General features: G+C 52.6%; 1 protein-coding gene across 1 annotated transcript in view; it reads left to right on the forward strand.

Moving 5' to 3' along the window:
• The window catches only part of LOC309861890 (gamma-2-syntrophin-like), a gene marked incomplete at its 5' end in the record, with an annotated part of 131702 nt that overhangs the window by 44997 nt on the left and 66209 nt on the right, over positions 1-20496 (forward strand). The window contains 5 exon segments of the mRNA XM_082725200.1: positions 3075-3166; positions 3696-3741; positions 4211-4334; positions 4639-4783; positions 20189-20289. Coding sequence (XP_082581326.1) covers positions 3075-3166; positions 3696-3741; positions 4211-4334; positions 4639-4783; positions 20189-20289 — 508 coding nt within the window.

Here is a 20496-nt window from a genome sequence, read left to right on the forward strand (position 1 = left end):
AGGAAGAAGCTCACGGCACACGGGGCTCAGTGGCCTCCTGTCGCTCTGGGTCCCGGGTCAGACTGTGTGAGCAACGGCTTCACGCTGATTATCTCGGGAAGAGTGAGGGCCAGTGAGCACTAGCTGTGCATATGAGTCTCAGGCATGTGGCCTCGTGTCCGTGGGAGGCAGGGCCACCAGGTGGTCTGTGTGTCCGCCTGTCTGCCACATATCAGTGTTCCCATAGGGTGCCCACTCATGGTTTCCATGAGGGAGGGAAGTCACTTGTGGCCTGCCACCCGTGCCACATGAGATCTGCCTCCCAGGTTTCCTATGCGACGGGGACGTGGAATTCTTTATGAATTCAGTAAATGTCCATGGTCGTTTTATTGGGTTCTTTGTGAACTACAAGAGTTCAAATCTTAGTATCCTAAGAAACTGCGGTGTAGTGGCCGTAATCCTTCCTGAAATTCAAGCAAAGTTTCCAATGCTGAGGCCACAACATGAAGGCAGAGTTGCTCTTGCCTGCTTGACCCTCAACCCCACATCGGGTCATTGGTAGCGGGCAGCCACACTCTAGAACACGGAGTGAGCCTGGACCCTGTCCGTCCACGTCCTCAGCAACCACAGCTCTGTCCTCATGCCCCATCCGCATCTGTGTCCAGAATGGTCCATCTGGCGTCCCCTCCGGCTCAGCTCTGTCCCCATACCCCGTCTGTGTCCCTGTCCGGAAGCAGCCTTTTCCTGGGAGCTGTGGAGTCTGTGGGGATTAGGGTGGCCTGGATTCTGCTGTGAGTCGCTAGTGAGCCAGTCTGGAGAGCCCACGTGGAGACGCTGAGAAGCAGACTTGGTGCTGGCCCTGGGGCAGCGCTGTGCTGCTGGTGGCCGTCGGCAGGAAGAAAGTGTGGCTGTTGGATGTGAGCACCACTGTTGCAGCAAAGGAGGACAGAGCACGCTTCTCCTGAGTTCTTGGGGCTGCACACCTCACCGTGCAGCAGGAACATGGTGGTGTGCGGGAGGGTTAGGTCCTGCCGGACGTTGAGTGGGGAAGAGAAGGAGGCCTCGTGCGTCACCCAACGGCAGGGGCAGGACTGGAGGCGGGAAGCCTGGCGGCAGCACACACAGCCCCATCTGCAGAGATCCAGACTGGTGGCTTCGGAATGATGGCATGTGTGGTGTGGCTTGACCTGGGTTGTAGCTTTTAGAAAGGGACGAAGCACTGGGCCCTCTCGGGTAAGCGTACAGAGCCGTACTCAACAGCTGTTCCATGATTTCAGGCTCACACGCTCCTCCTTGCAGGCGCTTGCAGAAGGGGAGGTGGACATTCACGCGACGTGGCACAGCAGGATGACTGCAGCCTTGCTGTCCATGCTGTCCCCTGCTTCCGGCGGTCACGTGCCAGGTTCCTGGGTCCGCCCAGAGGTGCCTGGGGTCTCCTTAGGACGAAGCCTCGACGCTCTATTCCCGCAGCAGGGGCCTCGCACACTCTGCTGATGTCTTCCCGTGTCTTCACCACCGAGGTAAATGGACTGTCTCAGTCGCAGGAGCTGCTCACGGTTAGGCTGTGCCAGAAATACCCAGGATGGGCTTCCTGGGAAGATGGCTTTGTGTCTGAGGCTGTTCCCACATGGGAGATGGTGGAACACTTTCCCCTTCCTTTCCCAGGAGAGCCCCCTGTCAGGGTCTGTGAGTTCTTGTTGGTTTTGTCGAGTTGTTGACAAGCTCTGGTCACCTTGTCCAGTTTTTAGAGGGACTGGGGGCGTGCCCCCCCTTTACCAGAGCAGATGCTCCGTGGGGAGCCTTCTCTCCCGAGTGCCCCCAGCAGCCATCTGGGAATACCGGGGTCAGCAGAAACAAGTGCTGAATCCCCCTAATTTTTTCCTCCATGAAGTGATGATGGGGGTTGTGGTCCCAACACAGCTTTGTAGGTGGCGGGAGGAGGTGAAATGCTTAGGAGGCTTCTAGTTCCATTTTCAGGACGTTGCAAGGATGCTAATGATGTTGTGACCAACACGGGCTCGTCTCTGTGCCCCTGCCAGCGGCCACGTCACACCACTGACTGGCAGCACATAGCCTTGACACCGGCGGAGGTGGGTTTGGGCACAGCGTGGCCAGGAGGTGAGGGGGAAGACCCACTCCGCTCTGGCTGTGTTTTATCACTGGGCACGTGAGCTCAGGAACCTCCGATTCTTCTCTTTCCTGGAAAGTCAGAAATCTGGATTTTTAAAGTGATGCCTTGGTTTTTCTCAAAACAGATTTGTGGGGGGTGCCTGGGTGGCTCTGTTGCCTGAGCCTCTGAGTCTTGGTTTTAGCTCAGTCGTGTTCCTGGGGTCCTGCCTGGGCTGCACGTCAGCTTTGTGCTGGGACCAGAGTCTGCCTGCTTCTCCCTCCCGCCCCTCCCCTACGCATTCTCTCTCTCAAAACAGAGAGATGCGCGGGTCACACTTGGCCGCCCCCCCCCCCAGTTTGGTGCTCCCACCAGATGGGACCCATTCCCTGCAACGGGCTGGGGGCATCCACAGCTCCCTGGTGGGGTGGCCTCCACTTGGGGTAGGGAGAGGACATGGAGAAGAGGAACTCGCAGCTCAGAACGGTGATAGGGTGAACCTAGGGCAGGTGCGGGCATTCCTGGCCCTGGACCTTTGCTCCCGGCCCTGGTCTGCAGTCCTACCCATTTTGTTCGTCTTTGTGTTTTCCACTCATGTGGCTTGCGACACCCAGAGCGTCAGAAAACGTTCAACAGATAGGTACTTTGAAAACAAAGAACAGAAAGTCAGGACTAGGGTTAAGTAAATCAGCCGATGTGACGCTTGTGCTGGGAAGGACAGGGGAGAGGCCCTGGTGTCACATGGGCGTGGGCCCTGGACCCCGGTGCGGGTGCCTCGGCTCAGGTGTCTACCTTCTGCCCATTTTCTGTGCGAGGCCGGATGGAGGGGGTTGCTGCAGGGTCCCAGGACAAGATCGGCATGTGCTGACAGCCCAAACTCTCACCACCCACCCCGCGTGAGGGGCCAGGTGTGGGGTCCTGGGTGGCTGCCTGGGGCTGGGGTTCCTGGAAGGCGCCCCATCTGAGTAACGTCTCTGCTTGCCTGCAGGGTCCCTGGGACCATCCAGTGCCCACGGCAGCCGGGCCTGCTCCCCACAGTGCAACAGTGGCGTGCGTCTGAAAGGCAACCCCACAAGTACAGTAAGTAAGCACGGCTTCTCTCTCTCCAACTGAGCGTGGGACTGGTTGGCACAGATGCCCCAGAGGGGGCAGGTCCCACACGCTGGCCAGTGCAGAGGACAGATGTAAGACAGGATGGAGGATGCCACTGGCCGGCATTCGTTTCCCTGGGGGACACCTCGATACGCCACGACAGGGGGTCATACTCGTGACTTGTATCACCATGAGCAGGAGGCACACCCAGCTCCGAGGCAGACCTCATTGTCCTGCTCTCATCTGCCGAGCAGTGGACCTTGTCTTCAGGATGCCTTTGTCAGGTCCCCTTGGTGGGGGGGGGGGCACTGCCCAAGGTTTATTCCCGAATCAGGACAAGCCTCTGAGCAAGCACGAGGCTGTGTGCCTGCACTGAGTGTCCATGAGGCTCCAGATGCCCTCCCCATCCAGAAGCACCGCGGGGCTGGAGCAGGGCAGTGGACCGGCTACGGAGCCTCCTCCCACAGGGGCCTGGTCCTGCTCCCCAACCAGCGGGCCTGCTGTAACCTCTTCCCAGGAGGTGAGCTGTCCCCCAACGGCATATGTGGGCACAGATCAGTCACGTAAGCATCTGAGAATGCTCTGTTGGAAATCTTACCTAGTAGCACGGCTAACACCACCGGCTGCCAGGCCTGCAGTGGAGCCCGAGAGCGAGGTGTAATGTTCCGAAGATGGCATCATTTCTGGTTTGAACCCTTTAATGTCACTCTTGATATGTAAAGATGGCAGTTAGCATCTTGGTCAGCCGTGCAGCAAAATACCAGCACAAAACCCCATGAACTCAACTCAGATCTATAACCAGAATATTGTCACTGGCTTTTCAGTCTGCATGTCACATGTCTATACTGGCTCCTGGCCCACCCAGAGGCAAACAACATCCTGGATCTATGTCGTCCCCTTGATCGAATATGTTTGTGTGTGTGTGTGTGTGCAACCCTGAAAAGACGCCATTTCATCTAATCCTAACCCTTACGAAGTATTGCTCCAGGACAGCATTCGGGGTTTACGCTTTTCTCAACGTCCTGGTTTCAGGATCTGCAGAGGTCACAGCGAAAGGGCCCCGTGCTGTATTGCTGCTGCTATGTATGAGCCACGGTTGGTTTCCCGACCGTCGCCGGGCAGTGGGCCTTCAGCATGTTCTTTGGGCCAGCACGTGGTGGGTGAAATCTGGTGGCCGTGGACAGAGGGCGAGTTCCCTGGTGTTTGCTTTCCAGCATGACGTGGCTCCTGTGCCCGCACCCGCAGGGATGTCCCCACTCCCGCCCCCGCAGCCTGGGAAGCCCCACTGGCTACTGCCCCCACTCTGCTGTCTCAGGGGCTTTGATCCGTGGCGTGTATACAATGGCCGCTCTGCCTGGGACAGATTTTGTTTCCGCCCGCGCAGACGAGGTCCGCAGCTCCTCCTCCGTGTTGATGTCTGGTTCTGTCTTTTGGCGACCTGTCCTCCCACCTGTGTGCAGGCACGAGGTTGTCTGTCTGCCACACCGACCCACAGGGATGCTGTGGTGCTTTCGGAGCAAACCCTGCTGCGTGCTGGCGGCAACAGCTGGTTGTCCTGTCGGGAGGAGTGAATCTCCCCGGATGATGCACCCACATCTTCCTGGGGTTCTAGAATCCGCTTTGGGGACCCTTTCCTTTCCCTTTGCTCATAAAAGACACTTGCTTGTACTTTCTTCCAAGTGTTTTCTTGTTTGCTCTCCATGTCACATCTCAAAACCAGATGAGACTTTTGTAAAACAAAAGTGGGAAATAAGGATCAGATTCGTTTTCCTGGGTAACAGCTCATCGAGACCTGTTTCCTCAGGGGCCATGGTGCTGCCTGGATCCTTGGCCACGTGTCCCGGCCACGGGTTTACCACTGAGCCCAACTCATACTTTTTCCATCAGCGTCCAGATCTGTGCCACGCTTAACCGCCGCGCGTTTGTAGTGCAGCGTGTGCCGGCCATGACCTCCCCACCTCCTTGTCCGATGGTTGCTCCCATCCTCGCACTTCCTGTCTTTCTTGTGAACTTTACAACCTCTGACCAGATCCCATGGACATCTTGGGATTGTTGTAACTGTACGACATTCAGATCTGCAGGGATCTGAATGTCATACAGTCACGGAAAGAATCTATCACTTTAAGATTTCTCAATCATTTTTTTTTCTTTTTTATTATTTTCCACACAAGAGCATTCATTTTGCCGCTGGTCCTCCGCAGAGCCATGTACCACCAACTCCGACTCATTTGTGTTCCCTTACTCCTTTCCCTTTACTTGTGTTTTCGTGTTTTCCTGTGTCCGGCGCTCTGGTCTGGGCCCCTTGCGGGAGCCTGTGGCAATGACTGGACATGCTGGCTCGTTTCTGATCACAGACGCAGGATTCTTATCTGTCCCCTTTACTGTCCTTCTTTTCTTCTTGATCTTTAAACTATTTTGGTTAAGTTCTTCATGTGTCTTTCCTCTAAAGTTCTCCTTTGCACGTTAGAAATGTATTTGCTTAACTTCTACTAATTTAGAGTTTGCCCTTGAAGTGTTGCCGTCATCTCCTCTGTTTGTAGCGCAGAAACGTACCCATCCCCAGCTCCTTTTGGAAGGACGTGTGGACCTCGCACCCTGTCCTGGTGGTTCCCCAGGGTGTCCCCGTGTGGCCCCATGGCGCGTGAGGTTTGAGTCGCGCCTCATGGAGCCTCCTGTCATCCGCAGGATGTCCCACATTTGATGCTCTTACAGACTCAGTGGCCCTTCTCAGGGACTCTGAATGGAAACCCAGACCTGTGGGCTGCCAGTCTGTTTCAGGTTATTTTAAAACTGGTTATTTTTTCTAAACTTAATCCTGTTTCCACTTTCTGTGGTGTCTAGTGATAACACCAGGATGTTTTCTTTTGGTGTGGCTGTGGGCCTGGGGCCGTGTGCTCAGGCAGCTTCCTGCATGGTGACCGGAGACAGCCTCCTCCTTGTCTCTGACACCCCGTGTTTCCTGAATGCACGTCCTCGGCCTTCATCGGGGCCCTTGGCTCCCCGCGGGCCTCACTCCAGCCCCAACCCTGGGACTTGGAAGCCATGTGTGCTCGAACGCCTCATTCTGTCTGCCAAAGCCCCTACTTCTCCACATTTCCTTTCATTTCTCGTTGGGTGAGCTGCTGGGGAATTTCTTAAGATCTTTATTTCATTACTTTTTTCAGCTTTGTACAGTGTCCTGAACGGTCTGCTGAGGGCTGTTTTTTAAAAAACCATCAAGGATTGCGTTAATGCGATTCCTCGTAAATGAGAGAGTCGTGTGGGGCGTGTGATGCACGCCCCAGAGTCACTCAGGAAAGGTGACACAGTCTGTGGGACACAGAGTGCACTTGAGAAAGGAGTGGACAGGGTTGGGGAGAAGCTCCCCATGGTCTCCCCACACCTCCCTTTCATGGCCTCGGGCCCGGTGGACATGTGGCTCACGCTGGCATGGGCGCAGGACCCAGCGCGGGGCTGTGAATGTGCATCCTCAGCCGTCCTCCCACCCTTACTGCAGAACGGGAAGAGAGGGCTTCAGAGCTAGTCAGTGCTCTCAGACTGGTCCAGCCAGTCCCCTTCCAGACAAGCTCTCCGAGTGGTTCAAAATGCGTCATAGAGTATCTGAATACCAGAGAATCAAAATATAGTCATTTTTAAAAAGATATCAAGATTCAAAATCCTATAAAAAGCTTTAAAGGCCTCCTACTTGGTTCTCCAGATGGAGACACTAGTCCCACTCATGGTCTAGCGGCTGGCCCACTGTACGCTTTGAGCTGCTGGGCTTTCCCTTCTGGATGCGACCGAGCACTGTGGTCATCCCTTACCCTCAACGGAGGACTGTGTCACACACAGCCGAGTGGTTATGCACCCGTGGGTGGGAGAGTAAAGGGACCCCAGCCACACTTCGTTTTACGGAAAGAAATAAGTTGGAGACGTTATCGGACTCTCAGGGTCTGGACCACTTCTCATGGGGACTTTTCAGAATGGCTCAGGTCGCTTGCATTCTCCTAGGACTGAAGCGGCCGAGCACGAGACGGGGCTGGTTCCGAGATGCTCTGTAATCCGGGATCCCTCAGGGGTGGTCTCTGGCTCGGCGGCGGAGCCTCTGAGCGCACCATGCCTGCAGCCTCGTTGAACACGTCCATGCGCCAGCGCTGCTGGGTGTTGCTGGGCGGCCATGTGTGTGACAACTGTTCTGTGTGTTTATTCTGAACTAGAATTTTAACCGCCCCTTCCCCCTCCCAGACTTGCCACCCCCGCTCCCGGAGATGAGGTCAGCTCACTCTTGGCCTCAGGGCGCTCCCAGGGGAGGGTCCAGGCCTGAGGCACCCAGGGGAGGGTCCCGGCCTGAGGCACCCAGTACCCATCATCTGGACACATGGCGTTCTCAAAGTAAATGCAGATGGGAGCGGCAGGAGAGGCTAAAGCTGTTAAGAGACTGTCTTAATTCTGAGTCTATTCAAGAAGAATTAGGAAAGTACCCACTGTGGTGCCCATGACCCTTCTCCACCCCAGAATCAGATGCAGTGAGTCTTAGCTCACACCCAGGTGACCGGATTAGGCCACATAGCTGGTCGAGGGGGTACCAGGGGCAGCCCTGTGGCCACAGCTGCAAGGCCTACCTGCCGTGGGATGCATGGACAGTCACATGCTTGCTCTGTGAGGAGCTTCATGGTTTCCATGGAGGCCCCGCGGGAAAGCTCTTCCCAGGTGCCTGGGCAGGCTCCTCCCCAGGGCCCTTGGCAGATGTGCCCCAGCCCTCCTATGCAAGCCGCTTACCGCCTGTGTTCTCTGAGCGCCTGCAGGCATGCAGCCCAGAACGTCCACACACCCACACCGGGCACAGCAGTTGCCAGGACAGCAACCCACCTGTGTCCCTGGGAGGAGGAAGGACGGACCAGCGTCCTCCAGACTCAGCATGGATGAGGAGCTCAGGGCCCCAGGAGCAGGCTCCCTGGTGGGCAGCCTAGCACCTGTGTCTGGTGCCCGTTACTTGGTCCCTCTCTTGCTGCCTCCCTAGAGCTAGGACTCGGTGCTGTGGAAATACCCAGCAGCATTTGTTTTGGGGAAACCCGCCCTTCTGCAAGTAGAAGGTCTCATGTCCCTGCAGATGGCCCATTTAGGAGCTGTTCCTCCCTGAAGATTGTCGGCAAGATTCCCACACACTTTGCCATAACCTCCTGGGTTTCCCAGGGACAAGCTGACTTGCAGAACGCGGTCCAGTCTGTAACCGCAGGACGCTTGCCGCTGCTACAGGAACGTTGGTCTGCTGGGACGGCGTGCACCCCTGGTGGCAGAGGCGCGAGCGCTCAGGACTTCCCTGTGTGTGCGCATGTGAGTGTGCGTGCGTGTGTGAGTGTACGTGTGTATACATGCACATGTGTGTATGTGTGCATGGTCGGTGCCATGGGTCATCTCTCCTGCTGCTTCAGTAGTCGCCTCGGAAGAAGAGGGGGAAAGGCCAGGGCAGGGGCGCGGCGAGCAAAGTGCAGAGCGCCAAGGCCGTGGGGACCCGTCCCTGCAGCCGCCCAGTGCTGTTGCCGTCGTTCCCCTGAGGAGAAGGCAGGTGAGGCCAGCGGGTGTCATCAGGCTCATGCTTCCCGCTCCCCACCCTGTCCTTGTGCACACTCCTCGTGATCTGAACCAGGGGAAGCCGGAGCAGCAGGGAGCCCTGCCCGGGTGTTTGTCAGGTGTTTCTCCAGTAGCTGTTGCTTTTTTTCCCTGAAAAATATCTTGACCAAAATGTTGGTCTGGCGCTGGGTGTCGGTGGAATTTGCTGTTCTGAGGGTAACGTGGGAGGGAACCTGACCACGGCAGGTGGCTTGCAGGGACTCGAGTGAGCTGCTCACACGGACACTGTCTCGTGGTCTCCCGTCCACAGTTCCAGACAGTCGACAGAAGTTGTAAAGGTTCACTAGTGAGGGTGCATCCCCCCACTGTGTCATCACATGACATCCATGATGTCACAGCGACAAGCTCGCCTGGGACCAGTGTTCGATGTCCACAATGAGCTGCTGAGAAAACTTGGCATCTTCAGGTGCGGGAGTGGACGGGAGCCCCGGTGCCCGAGAAGATGCTATCACATCTGTGTTCGGCACTGACCACACCCCTCCCATGTTTTCTGGCACAGCGCCGTATTGTCATGGGTCACCCTTTCTGATCTCCTGAAGGTAGCCACGTGCGTTCTCCTGGCAGAGGAGAGAATTGAGGTTCACAGGGTACATCCAGGGCCCCAAGTGACGAGTAGCAAGGATAAGTAGCAGCGTTGAAGCCGGGTCTGTGTTGGGTTTAAACAGTGTTTCTTGTTGAAGGGATATACTTGTATAAAATACACATTTTCATGTTTACATGATTGTGATCACACAGCATGTGTTTCTCCTTTGCTTATGTTGTGCACAGTAGGTGTGTGTGTAAGCGTTTATTCAGAAGGCTGAGTCGGTCCAGAGACAGAACGGGGTGAGCCCAGGAAGCTCCAGGCAGCAGGTGTCAGGACCCAGCGGGGCGGCGAGCGTGCTCAGTGTCTCAGACCTGCCCCTCAGTGCTGCATTAGGGATTGCTCTTGCCTGGGTCTGTCCAGCACATGCATGCGGGCGTGGCAGGCTGTCATGTTCACACAGAGACCGTGGACAGATGTGAGAACCTATGGGGGATGCTTAGCAGGTGTTGTCCGGAGTTTCACTGAATGTGAATCACGACTGATTTACACTCAGACCTCAGAAGCGTCTCATCGTCACTTCTCAGTGCAGGGTACTTCCTCCCAAGCCACGGTTTGGACGTGTGTGGGCCTCTGCTCTGCTTCAGGAACCAGCACGACCTGACCTCTTCAACCCCTGCAAGCCTGGCTGTGCCTGGGCCCCCCAGCAACAAGCCCCAGACCCGTCTCAGACAACATCGCATGTGCCATCTGTGGGATGATGGAGCACGCAACAGCCACATCTGTGGTCTGCGTCCCCCATTCTTTTACATCCAGGGACCTAGTAAAGAGCAGGAGCGACCAGACCAGTGCTGTCAGCACTGTTGCAGGAGAAGTAAGCACCTGTCACGGGGAGGCTCACAATGCTGTCACCACACACAGACCCCTTGTCCTGCCCATAGCCTGCATGACCACGTACCACATCCCTTGCCACTCTGTGGGGACCCTCTGGTGTCACAGGACTGATGAGACGAGGGGTGGGCCCAGGGGGTGGGGAGGCCATCGGCACGAGGACACCAGCAGTCACTTCTGGGAGGGGGTAGCAGAGGGGCCCAGCCTCTCTGGGAGGAAGCGCCCATGGCCGCTGGGAGAGGACCACAGGATGAGATGCGGCATTCCTCACCCTTGTTGTGGCAGTGGCTTCCGTGGACATGGTATCTGTGACCTTCTCACCCATACCTGGAGTTTCAGCAAAATCCTTCTGTGTGATAGATCCCTACTAACATTACCCTTAGTTTTATTACACCCTTTCAGTTTTATAGTTCTGTAGGAGCAACAGCTGAAACTTCTTCTTTTATATGACAATGTGGAAATGGTGCACCACTGTTCTTGCATTAAATGTAATTTATATTCAATGTTTCTGCTTTTTTATCTCATGCAGTGGATTTGCTTTTATGTTAAATGCACAAAATGACTATCGTGGATCGTGGATCATGACTACGGTATATCATGTGTAAGGAAGTAGGATCCTCGGTTTCTTTTAAAATGTGTGGTGTGTCACGAGGATTAAAGACAGAGGAGGGGTCGTGCTTCCTGGGGGTGCTTTTCCTTGGCCTGCGTCTTCACGGCTGCAGCCACACTGCAGGCGGTGGGGAAACCGGGTCTGCGTGGCCCTGGCAGCAGCTCCTGGCAAGTGCAGCACAAACCACAGGAAGAGACTTGGGAGGAGGAAAATCCTCTGCATGAAACAGTTTCCCTAGTGTTGAGACCTTGCCATGTCGAGACACCTGAGACGTTCCAGGGAAATTGAGTGACACACAGATAGGAAATTAGGAAACATGTGACTCCGAAACAGTATATAAGTTTAAACTCCTGTGAATCACTGACCAAGAATTATCTAATTTAGTAAATGGTAAGTTCTGGGAATATCAAATCTTCTGTGGGTTCCACGTCCCCTCCTGTAACCTATGTTAGCTGTAGACTCTTTCTGCGTAAAAGGCGCAATAAGTACTTCTGATGCTTCTTAAATGCTATTGCGTTCAATAAATATGTGTTCTGAAGTCTGCAACTGTACCCAGTACTTGGAGGAAAGCGCCAGGCTGGATTCGCTCCTGCCTCACAAGGCACAGGAACACTGCTCTGGTGTCCCCGAAGGCCTCTCGTGGGGACTTGGGGTTGGGCTGTCCGTGGCCGCAAGCCCTGGGGAGGTGGGGCTAGGTCAGGACCTGGCACAGAGCAGCTCGGTGACATGGAGCTGGCTCCTGTCTGCCCTCCTGCTTCCCCGAGCATGTTTGTGAGGCCCGTGACCCGTGGGGACCCCGAGCGGTCCTCCTGGTGTCACCAGGATGGGTGCACGGTGGATTGAAGGTCCCTGAGGCAGCTTTGGCACCCACCTTCCCAGTGTGGCATGTGGGTTGTGATGTGGAGTCCTGCTTCTCAGGCGGCTCCAGCAGGTCAGGTGCCCGGAGCTGCTCTGCTCCAGCCCCGTGGTCCATGACACATGTGGACAGTGGCCCTGCCATGGATGCCTCCCGCCGGCTCGTGCATGCATAGCTGTGGGTGCCAGGAGGAGGCCGTGGGGCCGGGCGGTCACATGCCGGAGACATACTCGCAGGGGCAGCAGTTTCTGCAGCAGAATCGCCACCCGCCAGTCACTGAGGAAGCTGGAGGAAGGACCATGGTGCAGACCCAGCACAATCGCCAGCGCCTTCCCCGGAACTAGCACACAACCCCCCACCCTGCATCAGGGTGATGACAGTTGAAGTAAGGGACGAGACCCCGGACGTGACTGTTTGGAAGGGCTCGTGATGCTGCCATCACAAGAACCCCTCATCACGTATGTCACATCCTTACCTGAAAGGAAATACTGAGTGTGATTGATCACAGAAATATTAAAAAATCCTTCCCTTAAAGAAAATCTTCACCATCAGAGCAGTGCTGTTGAACTCAGAGGCAACAGTTCTGGGCAGCTCCTCGGCCTCTGGTGCAAAACCATGGGTCCTGACCAAGTGTTTCCTCGTATGTGTACTTCAAAAAGATGAGATTGGAGACCCCACACTGGTGCCTGCACCGAGACCCAAATGCACCTGACCGTCTGTGTCGTGCCCAGGGGAAGTCTTGTAGGGAAACCAGTCTATTCAGACTGTGTTAGATTTCATTTTCCCCCATTTTTTTTAGGAGTATCAGTGAGGGGCATCTTAGTTCTCCATGAAAAAAGAGAAGTGTTCATTAAAGTATTACGTGCATTTTGTTCTAATCGATTTCACTTCTAAAAACACGAGTTCTGTGACGGGGTCGTAACCTCTGAGTATGACGAGGAGTGTCGTTAAGCCCATCTCCTCAGGGCTGTAGTGGCGAGGGCAGGAAGCAGTGTGCTGGGACACATCTGGGCTGCGCCCTCACAAGGCGGCCCACCTGCTCTCAGGGTCGCGCATGGACCTGACAGCCCCGGCGGCTTCACGCTGTGGCCACATCAGGCTGGGAGCGTCACTCTTCCACACAAGCTGACAGTACAGCGGTAATGGTAACTGTGACCCATCCTTCCATCTCTGCTGGGTTGTGAGGGCCTGACAGGGGTCCCCATCAGCCAGGTCAGCATGACCCCCCTTACCCCAGCCACGCATTGTCCCGGGTCACTGTGAGCAATATGAGTGGGCTGTGTTCTGCACCATTCCGGCTGTGTCTGTGACAGCCTGAAATTGCGTAGGGAATGGGCCCAGCCTCCAGCGGGATTTGCCAGGGTAGAAACACAAACGTGTGACCCACAGCCCTGTTGTCTGTGGGCAGCACACTCGGTTGTGACTGAACATGAGGTAATGAAACGTGGGCTGCTTGCTAGAATTTAAGCCTTTCTTAGGGTTCATAATCATTAGTCTTTGCTGATAAAGACCAAAAAGAAATCGAAGCGTGATGGTTGAGCGTGTCTAAGAGCAGCCCTGAGCCACGACAGTCCCACGAGGGAATGAGCCACACATGGCACAGGTCGAGGTTAGGACCTCCCATCTGTGGTCACATAATTGGGGTGTCATGTGCCACCTTCTCAGTGACCCCAGTGCGAAAGCACTCCATTGTCACTGGTGCTCCGTTGCATTGGGAGATCAAGAATGCAGAACTTCCGTAATATCACCAAACACCTGCTCCCCACTCCGGTGACCTGTTTGTTAACTTTGTGCACATAAATGTGGGAGAAGCTGGGGCCCTGGAGAGAGCCTCAGGCTGAGCGCAGATGGCTGCAGTCCGGCGTGAAGGACATAGCACTCTCTGCGGGTATGAAAATATCATCCAAATCATGGAGGACAAGGGGAGATGGAGAGGAGAAGGGAGTTGGGGGAAGTCAGAGGAGGAGATGAACTGTGAGAGACGGGATTCTGAGGATCAAACTGAGGGTTTGGAGGGGCGGGGTGGGGGCTTGAGTGAGCCTGGTGGTGGGTATTTTGGAGGGCACAGATTGCATGGAGTCCTGGGTGTGGTGCATAAACAATGAATTCTGAAACACTGAAAAGTAATTAAAAATAAATTTTAAAAAATCATCTTAGTTTATTTGAAATGATTTTAACATCAGCATTAATATTTCTGTTTAAAAAATTGCATTTAGACCGAAGTGTGCATTGACGATGAACAGGTAAGAACAATTTGTGCGCACATGGAGTGTCACCGCCAGGAAGGAGGAACCTTGCACTTGGCCGTCTTGCTGTGCAGCGAGAGTGTGTTATGCTGAGTGGGATCAGAGGGAGACGGACACCGTATGACCTCCCCCAGGCGGATTTAAGAAACAAAGCAGATGACTCCGTGAGGGTGAGAGAGAAGAGAACGGGAAACAAACCGCAAAAGACGCTTAATGACTGAGAGCAAACTAATGGGTAGGTGGACAGAAGTGGGTGCAGGATGGGCTGGATGGGGGACAGGAGGGCCCTTGTTAGGGTGAACCTGAGTGTCGTGTGTAAGTGATGATCACTGAATTCTCCTGAAACCAGTATTGCCCCGTGTGTTAACTAATGAGAACTTAAATAAAAATTTTTTAAAAACTAAAACTTAAAAGTTGCATTTAGGTCCTGCCCTGGGTGGTGCTTCACCAGCAGACAGTGGACATGTGTCAACACACTTTCTTCTCATGACAGACACAGTGTGTGAGGTGCAGGGTGTCCCTGCCACAGAGAAGCCGTGTTTCAGAACGTGTGTCAGAGCAGGTGCAGGTCAGATTAATGGAGACCCTGAAGTCCTAGCTCCCTGCCTGTGAAACATGAGTCTCAAAGAAAGGGACCTAAGAATTTATCTTGTACAATTTCCCTGTGTGTTTCAGTGCACAGTGAAATTTTCAAGTCTTTACATAAGGAGTGGACATAGAAATAAGACTGAGCAGCTGGTGGCGTGAATCTCCCATCCGGCACCGGTTCTGGAATCAGCGAGCACTGGTAGAACAGGGAGTGCTCAAAGCCCACACAGCATTTCCTCTGCAAAAGAACCACCACACTCAAACCAAAACCAAAAACAAGGCACACCTGTTCTCAGGCGCTGGGCGGCTGGCAGTCAAACACCATGAGCCCTGAGAGAAGGGACATCGCACGGTGAGCACGGCCTGGCACCGTGGGACTCCAGGATAGCACGTGGTCCTGCTGCCCTGAGGAGACAAAGATAAGGACGTGGACCTCTGCATCAGCCTGAAGCTATGGGGCAAGAAGGCACCAGAGTCCCCTGAAGGAGGGGGGAGTGGGGAGTCGGTGGATGTAGGGTTTCCAGAAGTCCTTGGTTGAATGCCAGGATGCCAGTGCACCAGGAAAGGCCATCTGGTGTCCCTCTGGAAAGGCACTGAGGGGCACGAGCACACAGATACTAGAGGTCTAGCGGCGCTCACAGCATGCATTGCAACTCCGCCACAGCCAGAGTGGGAAACCTGTTAACTCCCAGACCTACAGCTATGAGCGCGAGGGGCTGCTTGCCAGCGTGAAGGCCACCGTAGAACTATCCTAAACAGAGCCTCAAACCAAGCTTGGCAAACACCTGCAGACAAGACAGTGTTGGAGGTGGAATGCCCTAAAGTCCCAGGGGTTTAAGAAACACCTTCATTTTCCACAAATACCACCCCTGTGTTCAAAGTGACCAGAGTAAGTGAGCTGCCTGCTGACCAAAAGTCCCCGGGAAAAAGAGGTAACCATGACCTTGTGTCATTGACAGTGGGCAGTATGTAATTGGAAATCACTAGTGATGTGAAGAAACAAGAAGTGATAGAAAAGTAAAAAAATGAAAAAATGTAATCAGTAGAAATAGACCCCATGTGAAGATGTTGAATTTAGCAGACAAAGGACTTAACACTTTCAAATATGTTGAAGGCCTTAGAGGAAAACATGGTCTTCATGACTGAACAGATAGGAACTCTTAGTGAGGAAACCGAGACTTCAGAAGATAAATGGTAACCATAATAACTGAACTAAACACCACTAGTTTGGCTTCCTGCATAAGGATGATGGCAGTAGAACTGGTCAGGATACTGGGGGATGAACTGAAATGTTGTCAGTCTCAAGAACACAGAGAAAAAGACTGACAGAGGAGCACTGGTGACATTTGGGACACATCAAGGGGACGAGTCCCAGAAGGAGAATGGAAAGGAACACAAGCGAGATGCATATGAAGAAAACTATCTACAGGCAAATTCCCACCCAACCATGGAAAGCCAAAGAAGAGAAGGACATTGAGGCATCAGCCAGATTTTAAAAAGACATTTCTTACCCAGGAATAATGATGTAAATGACTGTTTATTAAGAATTTTACATGCAGAGGAAAATATTCTTTAAAAATGACAGGATACAGACATTTTAACGTGAACCTAAGCTAAGAAAATGTCACCAGCAGAGCTGCACTAAAAGAAATCCTAAGAGATGACCTTCCAGAGGAAAGAACAGGGTGGCAGATGGAGATGCACACACAGGAAGGAGTAAGGGGCTCCGTAAGTAGTGAGTATGTGCGTGTGTTTATAAAATACCTACTTTTATTCTTCTCTGAGTTTCCTTTCAAGTTAAATGATAGAATATAGAAAATCAACATGGAGGTGATGGTGTGTGTGGAAGTAAGAGATGCATCAAGTAGAGCCCCACTCAGCAGACAAGAGTGGTCTCAATTTCTGCTCAGGTCGTGATATCCAGCCATGATCGAGTCCTGCATTCGGCTCTGTGCTCAGCTCTGCTCGAGGGTCTCTCTCTCCCTCTCCGTTTGCTGCTCCCTCTGCTCATGTGTATGTTCTCTCTCTAAAAGTAAAGTAAATAAAATTTACCTACCTATCTTTAAAAAGTATAATAATGCAGTGTAAGGAACAGGCACTCTGAGCTGATCTGTTTGAATTCTTACACTTGTGAACTGAGCTTTGGGAAGGGGGACATATCAGATATAAGATTTTGGTGTTTTTTTTTTGTTTGTTTTTTGTTTTGTTTTATTGTGTTATGTTACTCACCATACAGTACATCATTAGTTATTGATGTAGTGTTCCAAGATTCATTGTTCGTGTGTCACACCCAGTGCTCCATGCAGTATGTGCCCTCCTTAATACCCACCACCAGGCTCACCCATCCTCCCACCCTCCCACCCCTCTGAAACCCTCAGTTTGATTCCTGGAGTCCTGAGTTTCTCATGGTTTGTCTTCCCCTCTGATTCCCCTTTAATTTTCCCTCCTTCTCCTAATGTCCTACGTGTTATTCCTTATGCTCCACAAATAAGCAAAACCATATGATAATTGACTTTCTCTGCTTGACTCATTTCACTCATCATAATCTCCTTCAGTCCCATCCATGCTGACACAAAAGCTGGGTATTCATCCTTTCTAATGGAGGTGTAATACTCCATAGTGTATATGGACCACATTTTCCTTATCCATTTGTCTGTTGAAGGCCATCTTGGTTCTTTCCAGTTTGGCTGTTGTGGCCATCACTGCTATGAATACTGGGATGCATAAGGCCCTTCTTTTCACTACATCTGTATCTTTGGGGTAAATACCCAGTAGTGCAGTGCAATTGCAGGGTCATAAGGAAGCTCTATTTTTAATTTCTTAAGGAATCTCCACACTGATTTCCAGAGTGCCTGCCCCAACTTGCATTCTCTCCAACAGTGTAAGAGGATTTTCCTTTCTCCACATCCTCTCCAACACTTGTTTCTTGTCTTGCTAATTTTGGCCATTCTAACTGGTGTAAGGTGGTGTCTCAGTGTGGTTTTGATTTGAAACTCCCTGATGGCTAGTGATGATGACCATTTTTTCATATGTCTGTTAGCCATTTGTATGTCTTCTTTGGAGAAGTGTCTGTTCAGGTCTTCTGCCCATTGTTTGACTGGATTATTTGTTTTTTGGGTGTTGAGTTTAGAAAGTTTTTTATAGATCCTGGATATCAGCCCTTTGCCTGTACCATCATCTATGAATATCTTCTCACATTCCATGGGTTGCCTCTTTGTTTTGTTGACTGTTTCCTTTGCTGTGCAGAAGCTTGTGGTTTTGAAGAAGTCCCAAAAGTTCAGTTTTGCTTTAGTTTCCCTTGTCTTTGGAGACGTGTTTTGAGAAAAGTTGCTGTGGCTGATGTTGAAGAGGTTGCTGCTTGTGTTCTCCTCTATGATTTTGATAGATTACTGCCTCACATGGAGGTCTTTTATCCGTTTTGAGTTTATCTTTGTGTATAGTATAAGAGAATGGTCGGGTTTCATTCTTCTATACATAGCTGTCCAATTTTCCCAGCACCATTTATTGAAGAGACTTTCTCTTTTCCATTGGACATTCTTTCCTGCTTTGTCAGAGATTAGTTGACCATAGAGTTGAGGATATGTATCTGGGCTCTCTGTTCCATCCATTGGTCTATGTTTCATGTGTCTGTGTTTCCTTGCCAGTACCATGTTGTCTTGGTGATCACAGCTTTGTAGTAAAGCTTGAAATCAGCTGACATGATCCCCCCCAGGTTTGTTTTTCTTTTTTCAACATTTCCTTGGTGATTCAGAGTCTTTTCTGGTTCCATACTGATTTTAGGATTGTTTGTTCCAGCACTTTGAAAAATGCTGGTGGAATTTGGATCGGGATGGCATTGAAAGTATAGATTGCTCAGGCAGTATAGACATTTTGATGATGTTTATTCTTTCGATCCATGAGCATGGAATGGTCTTCCATCTTTTTGTGTCTTCTTCAGTTTCTTTCATGAGTGTTCTATATTTCCTTGAGTACAGACCCTTTACCTCTTTAGTGAGATTTGAAGTGATATGATATATTGACTCAGAGTAAACACCGATATATTCAAATGTGTATTGCAATCCCTATCACCAATGAGGAGAGGTGGAGATAAAAAAGAATAATGAAAAAAAATGAACCCCTAAAAAGGAGAATATGTTCAACAAAGTAGAAAAAAATCCAAGAAGAAAAAATAACAAATTAGCAATAAGTAATTAAACCCAGGGACATGAGAATCACATTAAATATAAATGAAACAAACATTCCAATTAAAACATAGAAATTATCAGACTGAATTAGAAAGGCCCTTATTGCTGAAAATATTATTTAAATATTATTTAAACACAAAGGCACAGACTGGTGGGGATTAAGCGTGGAGTCGGCGTGGCCCGCAGTGGGTGGCTGCAGGCATGGGACTCCTGACTTACCTGTGCCGGTCATGGAGTCCTGACAGGTGCACCCACGGCACTCAGGTGAGAGGATGGGCACAGGCCTTATTGCCTCTGCAAGCCACTAAGCCATATTAATTGGGGCAGAATGGAGAACTGAGCAATTCTGCGTTCCGCAGGAGGAGTGTCTGTCAGGTGGGGATTTGCTCCCAGGTGTGAGGCTTGCACTGGCCCTGCAGCTTCCTGCAGGGTTCAGAGGCCCCAGAAGGCTCACCCGGGCTCACCGTGCATGTTGTCTGCTGAGCAGAGCCAGTGCAGGCTCTCCTGCATGGCCAGACCTTCACTCTGTTTGTCTCAGTGTCTCTCTGACCTCAGAGCTCAGCACCACTGAGGGCAGGTAGCCGGACATCCCGGAGTGGGAGCGAGGCCCAGGTGTCATGGGGGGACACTCCCGGCATGCCCCTTCCCCTCTGCTGGGCCCCCTGCCCTGGTCGAGGAGAGGGCATCGGGATACCCCAGAAAACCCACTTATCCATGAAGGGAGTCTCGTGGAGACCTGGTGTCTGTGGCCTGTGAGGCTGCACCTCAGGGTCTTCGGGAGGGTTTGCAGGCAGAGCCAGTGGCACTGAGTCAGGTGCAAGCTGGTCTGGAGCACTCACCCTTGTGCACGGCTGCTTTCGTTGTCCCTGCTGTGGGCTCCAGAGTGAATACTGAGGCAGCTGTCGCCCCCCCCCCAGAACCCAGACAGAAGCTTGGGGGGCCCTGTTGCCTGGAGCCCTCTTCTGACTGTGCTGCTGGTGGACACCCGCCAGGTGGGGTCATGACCCTGCTGGCCTGGGCTCTGTGCTTTCCACACACCTGTGTTGTCCGCACAGGCAGGAGCCACTCCCCATACCCCCTGTGCCCCCCGGCCTCACTCTGTGCCCTGCCCACCAGACAGGGTGGCCTTGTGACCTGGACATGTGAATGTGCCCAGTACTAGCCGTTACTGTGTCTTGGACCCAGAGTCACTCTGCTGTGACACTGGAAGCGGGACGGGCCGTCCGGCCTCCTCAACTTAGCACCTTCCAGCTTCAGTCTCTCCCCATCACTTCCCCTTCGACCTTCCTCTCCTTTGTGCCACGTTTGGTTCAACAAAGAAACAGTTCAGACTCTCATGGACATACATCTGTTTCTTTCTAAACCTTTGAAGACCTTGTCACTTGCGGTTTTATCCTCTGGGTTGTACTGAGTGTGAGCTGGACAGGCAGGGGTTGGCCCCACGCCACACCCCATGCGGACTCACTGCCCCTTGACCATTGGCTCTCCTTTGTTTTGCACAGGCGTCTTTGTCACATTCCTCACCCATAGCTAACAAACCAAAGTACGAGAAGTGCTGGCTAGACACCCTGTCCGTTCCTCTGTCTATGGCTCAAATCGCGAGGTAGCAGACTGGCACGGAAAAATTAAGATGTGTGACCATGGTCTAGAAGGCCACAAGCCCTGAGCACCGTTCATGACCCGGCTCTTCAGAGTCACGAGTGCTCCGGGGGCCTGGCTGCGGCCGGCTCTGGGTGGCTTGAGGAGCACCATTTAAGTCAGGACCTGAAGGAGCACTGATTGGAGCAGCTGCAGGTTTGCTGAGGGCAAG

Source organism: Mustela nivalis, assembly GCF_964662115.1.
Source record: "Mustela nivalis genome assembly, chromosome: 3".
NCBI lineage: Eukaryota > Metazoa > Chordata > Mammalia > Carnivora > Mustelidae > Mustela > Mustela nivalis.